Below are 12,408 nucleotides of genomic sequence, written 5' to 3' on the forward strand. Positions count from 1 at the left end.
ATGAGGATGGGGGCTTCATAGACTTACACATAATTCAAAGCTTTGACAAGTGCAAGATCGCTGGTGTGCAGAATGCTCAATATTGTATGTGTGCAGTGCACAAGATGGGGCAGGTACCTACTTCACACAAGGACGTGTGCAGGAATTTAAATCTGACTGCTTTTGGAGTGTATTTTAGAACAGCAGTCAGGGGCCGGGGCAGAGAACAGTGGTCAGCCGCTGGGGTTGGAGCAGTGGCTGGGCTGGGTCAGGGGCCAGAGCAGCGGTTGGGCTAGGTCTGAGGCCAAAGCAGCGGCCAGGGCCGGAGCAGTGAATGGTCAGCAGAATAGTTCCACTGATTTCAATAGTACAGAGTCACAGACTTCAATGAAACTATGCTGATTCACACCAATAAAGGATACTGCCCATGGTGTCTAGCTTCGAAATATAGGGAGAAAGTTACAGCATGGGCCCAAAACTCCATAGTAAGAGACCATTTACACCAGGAGAAGCAGGGGGAAAAAAACAGAGAGAAAGAAAGATAAAAGGCATTACAAATATTATTTATTATTTTTTGTATTCAAATAGTACCTTGAAGCCCCAATTAAGACTGGGACCACATTGTGCAAGGCACTGTACATATGCATAGTAAGAGCCAGTCCCTGCCCAAAGAGCTCACAATCTAAATAGACAGACAAAAGTGGGGAAAAGGGAGATTTATTAAAGGAAATATTATTATTCCCATTTTATAGAGGGGGAACTGAGTGAAAGAGAGATTAAGGTACATCTGCACTGCAGTCAAATGTGATTTGCCTATGGTCACATGGAAAGTCTGTAGCCAAGCAAGGAATTGAACCCAGATCAGAGTCTCAGTCCAGGGCCTCAGCCACAAAGCCAAGCTTCTTTTCTGTCTGAAAACACTGTGGGGAAGAAAGGAAAGCTGTGCTTCCCCTGGACCAGTTACCCTTGATAGTCACATGAATCTTGCCACTTTTTTTAATCTTATCTTGAAAAGTGATTTACATATACAATTAACAGTTTTAAATATGGAATGTAAGTGTCAAGAGAGACTTGAGTGGTCTTGTGGCTCTGAATACCTGGCAATGCAACAGAAAGGAAGACAAATCAGTAAATGAAAAGCAAAATGGTTCATACAGAAAGTATGAACCCATGTATCTCAAATAAGTATTTACACACATGGTAGAAGAGACTGAAGGCAGGCCAAGGTGTAGAGTTTGTTGTGGAGAAGTGACAGCTAATGATATCATGATGTCATAAGAGTCACAAAGATTTTTAGAAAGAAAACATGGTGAAGATAAAGATGTCAACTTCATAATTCCAGAGGAAAAGCAGTTCAGTTTTGTGTAAAAAAAATATTCTAATGTAATTCATTTCTGTTTCTGGAATGATAAGTATTACATTTATTATGTCATTATACTGCAGTAACTTGACTATAATAGTATACATACCATGGCTACTGTTTAAATTCATCATATTGGAGGAGTTCCAGTACAGTTTGACATATCCGTGGGTCATGCAATAGCAATGTTTATGATATGTGGGTCACAGAACTGAAAAGATTGGGAATCATTAGTCTACCAGGTTTATTATCAAAGTGTTAATTATGCTAAATTTCTCCTGCCCCTCCCTACTTCAAAACCCTCAAAAACCATTACATTTTCTCCCACCCCTTTCCCAGACAGCTATTTCTTTCCAGATATCTTGAAACTTATTTTCCACTTCTTGAACTTGGTCCATAATGAGGCAAACCAATCTAAGTGGGTGGGTGTTCGGTTAGCAGAAGTAAGCAAAGTGCAGCTCTAATCAGCTCTGTGTCTGGGCCATAGTAACAAGATACCAAGGATTCTGCCTTAATTCACGACTGCCACCAAAATAACAGTTATTACTCTACACAGATTCTTCCTAGGTATATCTAAATATAAACATTGAGTAAAGTTGAATGTAGCAGGGTCAAAGGTGACAGCTTATGAACTCCCATAGTTAAGGGTAGAACCACCCTTGTTTCTTTTGCAACTAATGTTTAAAAAGAAGGCTGCTTCGGTTGCTGTATATTTACATCATTATATTCTGTGAATATTTTAAAGCATTATTAACAAAATATTAAACAATGGATTCTTTATCTTTGTCTGGAGATAGCCGACAACCTATAGGTACATCACATTTGGAAGAGTCCGCCGTCTTTACCTGGAGGTTGTCATTAGTGTCCCCGGTGACACTGTCATAGGATGGAGGGAAAGACGTTGAAGACACAGTCTCAGACTTGTCTAGGTTCTTACCATAATTTTCATTCACCATGAATGCAATGAGACCTTCCTTCTGTGAAGCATCTTCAAGGATGTCACCATCACAAGTTCTATGATATAAGAGAGAGGCCTGCTTCATGGACCGTTGAATCAAATGACTCCTATAGGCCCTCTGGATAATAATGGCAGAAACCTCCTCTTCTTTGTGTCTGAGCGTGGTTGTGATTGGTTCATGAAAAAACCTAGATGGATTGGCAGCCATAAACTTTTCCTCTGTCTGTTCTTTTAGTTTGTCCATTTCCCCAGATTCTCCTAGCACCCGTTTGGTAAAAGCAAACAAAATATCCAAACAGTGAATCCTATCTCCGCTGGCCAAGGGAAGGTCCATTGCCAGGAGCTCAATTTTGTTTGGTTTGGCTACACGTAAAGGTTCTGCCAAAGCATCTGCAAAGTTTGAAAGTGCAGAATACTCAATAAATTGAGTTGCTTCAGGATCAAACTTCTCCCAGATTTTATAAAACATATCAAAGTCATCGTCACCTACAGGATCTGTACTTTCCTCAGTGGCAACGTTGAAGTTCTCTAAAATAACAGCTATATACATGTTTACAACAATTAGAAATGATATAATGATGTAACTTACAAAGAAAATAATACCCACAGCAGGTTTACCACATTCTCCCACAGCACCTCGTATGTTAGGATCACAAAATGGAGGTCCAGTGTTTAAAATAGGACTGAGAAGACCATCCCAGCCAGCAGATGTTGTCATTTGGAAGAGACAAAGAATGCTGTTAGCAAAGGTTTGGAAGTTGAACATGTCATCAATCCCACTCTCCCATGGAACATAAGCAAAGTTAGCCATGCCAAAAATGGCATAAATAAACATGACCAGAAAAAGGAGGAGACCAATGTTGAACAGAGCAGGAAGGGACATCATTAAGGCAAAAAGGAGAGTTCTAATTCCTTTGGCAGCTCGGACAAGTCTTAATATTCGTCCAATCTCAGCCAACCGAATGACTCTGAAGAGTGTAGGTGAGAAGTAATTTTCAAATGCATTAACAATGTCAGAAAGCAGAGCGCCTAAAGGAAAAAAAAAGGAATAATCAATTAGAATTTCTAATTTTTTGTGAATTTGTAACTGAAAGAAATAATATTATTCGTAAAACTGATATCTCCCTGACATTAATGTGTTGATGATCTAACACTGACAGTTCTTACAGGAAAACTTATATATTTTAAAAAAAGATTAATGGCTTATCTGTAAAAGTTTAGAAATTAAAAAAAATAACACACCTTTATGGAATTGTATGTTGTGCCCACAAAATCTGCGAGCTGCGGCACATGGAAAACACACGTGTGTACTCAAGTAGATGTTTTATGTGCAGCATTTTGCCAGTGGGTGCGAAGGTTATGTGACTATGTTTTAACATTTGGTCCTAAAGGTTGAAAAAAATCAAAGCTCAAACAACAAACCAAAACATAACACCAGAATCATAGGCACTTAGATGCCTAGATGAGAACCATGTAAGCAAGATAGACAGAAACAGATAAAGTAAATATAAGTGTAATCCATGCTAACAGTGTGGCTTTTGGCCCCTCTCTTGTGATTTGACTACTTTATTAGTCTGATAATGCCGCCAAACTAATGGAGAAGGTCCATTTTCACTAGCAGTAGAGTCTATTCTTTTAAATCCAGAGGTCTCAGATTCAATCCCTGCAGATGATTACTCCAGGGGTGTCCTTACACAAGGAAAGGCTAAACTTATTCTTATTCTAGAATAATAACACTTATTATTCTAAAGTGTTCCGTTGCAGCCCCAAGTAGTCTCATATGACAACAAAAAAAAAAAGGTGATCTTTTAAACATCATTTGGTCATAACTTGATGGAAATATCTATACATTTTTTCACATGATAGAAGAACGGGATTTTTTCTCTTGTTCTCCCTTTAGGTCAACTTATTTATTTTAGCTATTTTCTGGGAAGTCCTTGAAGCAACTTGCACTATAGAGAAATACTTCTCTTTTAAGGGAGATGCGTTTTAAAATTCTCCTAATCATTATGGGCTTTACAGGGACCACTTTTTTGCTCCTCTGTTTTCACCCTTATGTCATCACAGAGGAGGTAGAAAGGGAAAGAGGAAGAGATTAGGATACATTTGTCCCACAACTCTTATTTCTACTCCAAATATGTCTAATAGTGTGGGGCAGTAGACATGTTTAAGACTGGTGGAAAAAAGGCCAACTGATAATTTTGAATAGAATCATAGAATATCAGAGTTGGAAGGGACCTCTGGAGGTCATCTAGTCCAACCCCCTGCCTAGAGCAGGATCAATCCCCAACTAAATCATCCCAGCCAGGGCTTTGTCAAGTCTGACCTTAAAAACTTCTAAGGAAGGGGATTCCACCACCTCCCTACGTAACGCATTCCAGTGTTTCACCACCCTCCTAGTGAAAAAGTTTTTCCTAATATCCAACCTAAATCTCCCCCACTGCAACTTGAGACCATTACTCCTTGTCCTGTCATCTGCTATCACTGAGAATAGTCTAGCTCCATCCTCTTTGGATCCACCTTTCAGGTAGTTAAAAGCAGCTATCAAATCCCCCCTCATTCTTCTCTTCTGTAGACTAAACAATCCCAGTACCCTCAGCCTCTCCTCAAGTCATGTGTTCCAGACCCCTAATCATTTTTGTTGCCCTTCGCTGGACTCTCTCCAATTTTTCCACATCCTTTTTGTAGTGTGGGGCCCAAAACTGGACACAGTACTCCAGATGAGGCCTCACCAATGTCGAACAGAGGGGAACGATCACATCCCTCAATCTGCTGGCAATGCCCCTACTTATACAAGGTGCCATTGGCCTTCTTGGCAACAAGGGCACACTGTTGACTCATAACCAGCTTCTCGTCCACTGTCACCCCTAGGTCCTTCTCTGCAGAACTGATGCCTAGCCATTCGGTCCCTAGTCTGTAGTGGTGCATTGGATTCTTCCGTCCTAAGTGCAGGACTCTGCACTTGTCCTTGTTGAACCTCATCAGCTTTCTTTTGGCCCAATCCTCCAATTTGTCTAGGTCTCTCTGTATCCTATCCCTACCATCCAGCATATCTACCACTCCTCCCAGTTTAGTGTCAAAATATCGTATTTTTAGATATAGCCAAAGCTTTTGACTCAGTATCCCACGATCACATCATGTGGGTGCTGCGGGAAAGGGGCCTGGACCAGCACATGATCAGCATCATCAGTGACTCCTATAGGAACGTCCATACCCATATGGAAGTAGGGAAGGAGCTGTAATAACTTTGATAAAGAAATCTACATACATGGTCCTTTTTATTGGTATTTAATAAATTGACTTTTTAATATGCTATGATAAATAACTCCACAAAAGGCTATCTTGGACATTTCTAAAGGTGTCTCTAGAACAACTGTGCCCTTTAAACATGTAACAAACTTTAAGGATATACTTTTTCTCTGTCACTAATACTTTGCATCCTTTGTAGAACTGATTAACAGATTTTATTTAGAAATGTACTAAGTTCATTAAAAAAGCATATATTCCTCTTAAAATGATGAAAAGGCATGAAATCTACATTTATTCATTCATTTTTTGATGTTTCCAGTTAAATTAAATTAAACTTTTTCCCCAAAATGGCCAATGGTGCCAAAAATGCACATGGGTCCAAATGTGATACCTAGATGCCTAGGGAACCTAGAAAGGGTAGGAATAGACTTCCAAAACCATACGGCCAACTCCTAGAGCAGAAAGGGGGAGGAACAAAATGGCAGCAGGAGGGGTGGGGGGCATGGAAACATATAAAATAATATATGGTGATGAAATATAAAGGGCTATTACTGAGCTTGTTGGTATATTTTTACCTACCAACAATAGACATAATGACCACACTTAAATCAAATATGTTCCAGCCATTGGTGAAGTAATAGTGTCTCAGAGCCAACAATTTCATGGTGCATTCTACAGCAAAGATGGCAACAAAGAACATGTTGATTTTGTTAAGAATGTCAGTCTTCCTTATAGTTTGATCATCAGTTTCCACCATCATAGTGATCATGTTAAGGCAGATGAGAATCATGATGATAACATCAAAGGCTTGGCTTGTTACAATGTCAAAAAAAAACCCTTGGTATTTGTTCTGCAGGGGGGGAAAACAAGAGTATTTAGTATTAGTTATGAAAATGAGGCCATGCTTAGGCATGTGTATTTACTTACTAGTAGTCCTTATATGTTTCAATGTTGCTTAATTCCATTATAGATAGATATATTAGAGAAAGGTAGAGTATAAAACAGGATAGCATAATTCCCTTCCCATTCTGAAGGATAATCAATTTCAAGGTAAATATTTCTGCAAAGAACTTAATAAATATTTATTCTTTATAATCCTTCAGTGGCAATTTCTTGGTACAGAATTAATTCTATGAACATTCTCTGAACATCAGTGGAAACAAATACATTATATATAATGTGTATATTATATATAATTAATAAATTTTTGGGTGGATTAAGTTTATTTTACTATGGATTTTCACTGATTAGAAATATTTTAGTTGGAAGAACTCAGGTGGTCTCACCAATGGCCTTGGGATGGGTTTTTGGGGTTTCTTGGATCCCAGTTTTTTCATTGCGTTATAGTATTTTCTTTGTTCTTTTGTCATAAAGATGTCTTGTCTACCTAAGTATATGGAGATAATGCTACTGTTACTATTGATGAGAAAAAAACATCATTGCCCTGCAAGAGTCTAAAATATTGGAAGCCAACATTTCTTTCTTTTTCTGCCCTTTTATTTCTTGCTGTTACTAACCCTTCTCACAGTACCTAATTGGGATCAAATGCATTTTAAACAGTTCTGTAGTGGCACTCCACTGGCTCAGAAAGCAGGAAAATGACTAGCTACGAGCTCAGGCACACGAGGGAAGGATCAACTTGTTCCCTTCCCCTTGACCTCCTGTTGTTGCTGTCCTCTACCAGCTCTGGCGCACTGCCCAATCCCAGAGCTGCTCCTCAGACCCTGTCCCACAGTGCTTAGCTATAAATCTCCTCACTGTATTTTCCACTGAATGCATCCGATGAAGTGAGCTGTAGCTCACGCTCAAATAAACTGGTTAGTTCCTAAGGTGCCACTAGTACTCCTTTTCTTTTTGCGAATACAGACTAACACGGCTGCTACTCTGAAAGGTAGGGGAAGTAGCATTCAAGGGACTGCATAGCTGACTTCACAGCCTCTTGAATCAGTGCTGCTTCTGGAGCCAAGAATTACATGGATGGGAAACATGGGAAAGGAATGGTGAAGGGGAAGCACTTCTTAGCACTTCACTTGTAATGCTGCCTCAATTAAATTCAATACTGATGCTGTTCCATGTAATAAATGTAAATAAATGTTTTAGAGTTTCAGTATACAGCTGGCATCCTATACTCTGAAGACAGCATGTAAGGGATATATCAGGGGTCTGGAAACATATCCAATATACTTATCTTTTTCTTTTGTTGGTTAAAATTGTCAATAATGACACCAACAAAAAGATTCAGTGTGAAGAAAGATCCAAAGATGATGAAAACCACAAAATAGAGGTACATGTATAGATTATGTTCCTTCCGTGGCTGCTTTTCTTTCTGCAAAAATGATAACCAAGATGAAAAATGACTGAAAACAATATGGCTGTGCTCCTAGAAGGAGTTCCAAATAGGTGCCTCCATCCCCCCGTACAGAGTTCATTGCAGGATATCAAATTTACTACATCACTACATATTCTGAAAAAAGTTGTCTAGTTAAAAACTCTAGTGGGTAACAATAAGTACTCCTGACAGAATTCTGTGCCCCTGCAGGAGCACAGAATTCATATGGCCTGCATATTTCTGTGCAGAAAAATGGAAAAAAAATCTGCCAGGGGACATGCGCCTCTTCCCCGGTAGCCCATTCAGTGCATCTATTCCAGCATGCCTGGAGCAGCCTCAGAATTGGGGGCGAGAGGCTGGATGTGCGTGTGCCTGTGTGGTTAATCACTGGCGGGCGGGGGGAGGGAAGGCTAGGCATATGTGTGTGCCAACGAGAGAGAGAGAGAGAGAGAGAGAGATATCCGTCCCTCTCTCTTGCGACTGCAGCTCGCGGCATGGAAGGGTAGAGTTTTTTATTATGCACGAGGCTGGCTATGTCCTGGAGGCACAAAAATAGAAGCATGCCTCTGTAGTAACATTGTTAAAGTGGCTGTTGACTTCAATTGAGCTCATTCTCTGAGGCACAAATGTAGCAGCCTGCCAGTGTAGTGACACTGTTAATGTTCTTATTGTTAGTTAACTGTTTCCAGTCTCAGTCAATTCACCCAGGAGTATAAAACCTGTAAAAAGTTTTAAGGCTGCTACATTGCCAAAGTGATGTAAAGGAGCCTTATTATAATGACAGGAAGGGAATCCTCAGCTAAGAAGGTCTATAGGCTTTCTCACTTTTTTCCTGTGCCAAAGTGGCACAATGGGGTTAGAGTACAGCTCAGGATTTATTTTACATACCCATTTAAAAAAAAAAAGACTTTGAGGGCAAATAAAACATTCACTAAGCAGTCAATAAAATGTCAGGACAATCCGAACCAAGCACTTCCCCAACTCCCCAGCCAGACACAGGACAATGATTAGCAAACCTGTAGGACTTTCATGTATGAAAGTCTGAGCAAGTTAAAATAACATTCTACATTTTTTGGGGGGGCGCTGTTTGGTGTCTGTAACATACTTCAAATGAAAATCCAGGATTATAACTGGAATCCGGGTATGCTACCAAGTGTTTGTAACTTAACATTCATGTGTTTAGGAAATGCTGTGACTTTTTTCTGTATTGTAGTTTAAATAAATTACCAAAACAATTGAAATTGGGGTGATTATATTGCATTATTATGACAAATAAAATATACAGAATTTTGAATTTTTTGGCACAGACTCTCCCGAGGAATAAGTACGTCTTGCATTTCATGGGTGCACTTGAGGAGGGGAGAGAAAATCTACAGTGTGACTGTTGGACAAAGTTAAATCTAAGGACACCACAGAAGATGTGGATGACAATTTTACTGAGAGCAATGTTTCTCCTAGCACTTGACTATCCTTCTTGGTGACCTGAAAATATCTTCTAAAAATAATATGCCAAATTTTCTGTTGTCAATTAACTAAATGGGCAGAGAATTTGGCCCAATGTATTTTAGTGGTGTCATAAATATAAAGGGAAGGGTAAACATCTTTAAATCCCTCCTGGCCAGAGGAAAAACCCTTTCACCTGTAAAGGGTTAAAAAGCTAAGATAACCTTGCTGGCACCTGACCAAAATGACCAACGAGGAGACAAGATACTTTCAAAGCTGAGAGGGACACAAAGGTTCTCTCTGACTGTGTGATGCTTTTGCTGGGAACAGAAAAGGAATGGAGTCTTAGAACTTAGTAAGTAATCTAGATAGATAGTGTTAGATTCTGTGTTGTTTAAATAGCTGATAAAATAAGCTGTGGTGAATGGAATGTATATTCCTGTTTTTGTGTCTTTTTGTAACTTAAAGTTTTGCCTAGAGGGATTCTCCATCCTGATTTTACAGAGGTGATTCTTTTACTTTTTCCTCAATTAAAATTCTTCTTTTAAGAACCTGATTGCTTTTTCATTGTTCTTAAGATCCAAGGGTTTTGGGTCTGTGTTCACCTATGCAAATTGGTGGGGATTTTTATCAAGCCTTCCCCAGGAAAGGGGCTGTAGGGCTTGGGGGGATATTTTGCGGGGAGACATTTCCAAGTGGGCACTTCCCCTGTTCTTTGTGTAACACTTTGGTGGTGGCAGCGTTTAAGCTAAGCTGGTAAGAATAAGCTTAGGGGGTCTTTCATGCAGGTCCCCACATCTGTACCCTAGAGTTCAGAGTGAGGAAGGAACCTTGACATGGTGGCAGAGTGGTGGGATTAATTTGAAATTATTTTGAGATTTTTTTTTAATCAGAAGCACAAAAGGATTTTAAAAGATTTTAAAGGGTTTTGTAAAAGGGGACAAAGCAACAAGCATAACAAAAGGGACCTTGCTTTTGTGAGCTGGAGTTTTCTCTACCTAAAGGCAGGGTAGTTAACTTCCTGCAGGGAAATTCACAAGTCTTCACAGACCTGAAGAGGTGGGTTCTTTTTTTAGCTAAGAGCAACGAGAGGCTTTTTCTCTCTATTTGCCTGGAGACAGAGGTGTTAGTTTCTTTTTTTTTTAATGGATTTTTCTGTAGGCTGACAATCACTATCAGAGAACATCAGTATCCGGTTACAGCACAACCTTTTTTTTTTTTTTTTGACAAGCCAAGTTTTTTGTTTGTTTGTTTTATTTCTACCTCTCGGGTGTAAAGTTAGTTAAAAACAGAGAGGCAAAATGACAGAGCCCAAGGCAGAAAAAAACCAAGAGGCTGCCCACAGGAGAGCTATGGAGGCAAAGGAAAAAGAAATGGAGGCAAGGGAAGAAGAAATGGAGGAGAAGGAAAAAGAGAGGAAGCATGAACTGGAGTTGGAGACGGTAAGGGCTGAGCGGAATCCACTGGATAACCCTAACCATCCTTCCCCAACAATCCACAAATGGGAGCGACTATGTCCACAGTATGATGAATCCAGTGATATTGCTGAATATTTTCTCACCTTTGAGAGACTGTGCACTCTCCATAAAATTCCTGAAGCTCACAAGATGAACACATTGGTCGCAAAATTGACTGGAAGAGCTCTGGACATATTCAATAAGATGCCTATTGATGAGGCTTCTGACTATAATAAGTTCAAGGATTTGGTTTTAAAGCAATTTCAAATTACTTCTGAAACGTACAGAGTAAAATTTTGAACCCTTAAAAGGGGGCCTGGACTAAGTAATGTGGCTTATCTAAACCAGATGAAGATCTGTTAGATAAATGGGTCCAAGGAAGGGGTGTCACTAGCTTTGACGGAATGTGTGATTTGATAGCTGAGGAGCAATTCCTGAATATGTCCAAGGAGGAAATAAAACAGTGTTTATGGGATAAGGAAATGGACTCAGCAGAAAGTCTTGCTTCTTATGCTGATCGATACAAGCAGTCCCAGACCGCCAGAGAGGTAGGGCAAGCCAGAAAAAAATGGGTGAAGGGAGGAGAGAGGAACAACCCTAGTCGCAGTTGGAACGGATACCAGAAGGGACACCCTCAGACCACACCCTACCACCAGGGGCAGCCCAAAGCCCCAACTACACACCAAGGATTACTCCAGATACCTTATCGTCCTGCCACACCATTCTCCAGCAACCCACCTCAGTGACCCGTCAGCTGGATGATGTTTTAAATATAACGAGCTGGGGCATGTGAAGGCCAACTGCCCCAAGAACCTCAACAGATTACAGTTCATTGCACCGGAATCACACCAGAGGTCCTCAGGCCCAGTTACCTCCCAGATACCCTCAGAGCGGAGGGAAACTGAGAGTGTGGGTGGGAAGAAGGTCACCGCGTGGAGGGACACCAGAGCACAAGTGTTGGCTATCCATGCTTCCTTAGTGGACCCCAATTTAATCGACCCAGAGATCCAAGTGACAATTCAACCCTTCAAGTCCAACTCTTTCAATTTGCCTACAGCCAAGTTGCCTGTCCAGTACAAGGGCTGGTCAGAAACGTGGACTTTTGCAGTCTATGACAATTATCCCATCCCCCATGCTGTTGGGGGAAGACTTGGCCAATCATGTGAAGCTAGCCAAGAGGGTGGGAATGGTCACCCGCAGCCAGGCTAAACCAGCCGTCACACCTAGCTCTGTTCTGGAAACTTCTACCAGGACCCGGTTAGAGGTGATGGACCCGGAACCCAGGCCAACGTCTGCAACGGCAGTAGTGGATCCAATCCCAGAGACCCAGACAGAGCCAGCCCCAGAACCAGAACCGGTGGAACAACCAGCACCAGACCCACTGAACGCAGTACTTGCAACCCTAACACCAGAGGGCCCCACCGAACCTGAACTGGCAGCAGCCGATAACCCTACACAAGAGGCTCAGCCGGAGCCTGAACCCCAACATAGTGCACCAGCGAAGAGCGGTTCACAGTCAACGGAAACAGCCCCATCCCCTACATCGCTTCCAGAGGGACCAAGCCTAGGTCCACAATCCAATGAGGAACTGATGTCTCCAGCATCAAGGGAACAGTTCCAGACCGAACAGGAA

At 41.0% G+C, this 12,408-nt stretch overlaps 1 protein-coding gene across 1 annotated transcript in view; it reads right to left on the reverse strand.

Moving 5' to 3' along the window:
• Positions 1 to 532: 532 nt before the first annotated feature.
• Positions 533 to 12,408, reverse strand: part of LOC311515403 (sodium channel protein type 5 subunit alpha-like) — a 100,185-nt gene continuing 88,309 nt past the window's right edge. The window contains exons 21-24 of the mRNA XM_084618413.1: positions 7,735 to 7,872; positions 6,833 to 6,937; positions 6,126 to 6,396; positions 533 to 3,326 (exon numbers count right to left, since the gene is read on the reverse strand). Of these exons, the coding sequence (XP_084474539.1) occupies positions 2,101 to 3,326; positions 6,126 to 6,396; positions 6,833 to 6,937; positions 7,735 to 7,872 (1,740 nt within the window). The 3' untranslated portion in view covers positions 533 to 2,100. The remainder of the gene's footprint in view (positions 3,327 to 6,125; positions 6,397 to 6,832; positions 6,938 to 7,734; positions 7,873 to 12,408) is intronic.

Source organism: Lepidochelys olivacea (genome assembly GCF_965140295.1).
Source record: "Lepidochelys olivacea isolate rLepOli2 genome assembly, chromosome: 2".
NCBI classification, from domain to species: Eukaryota; Metazoa; Chordata; order Testudines; family Cheloniidae; genus Lepidochelys; species Lepidochelys olivacea.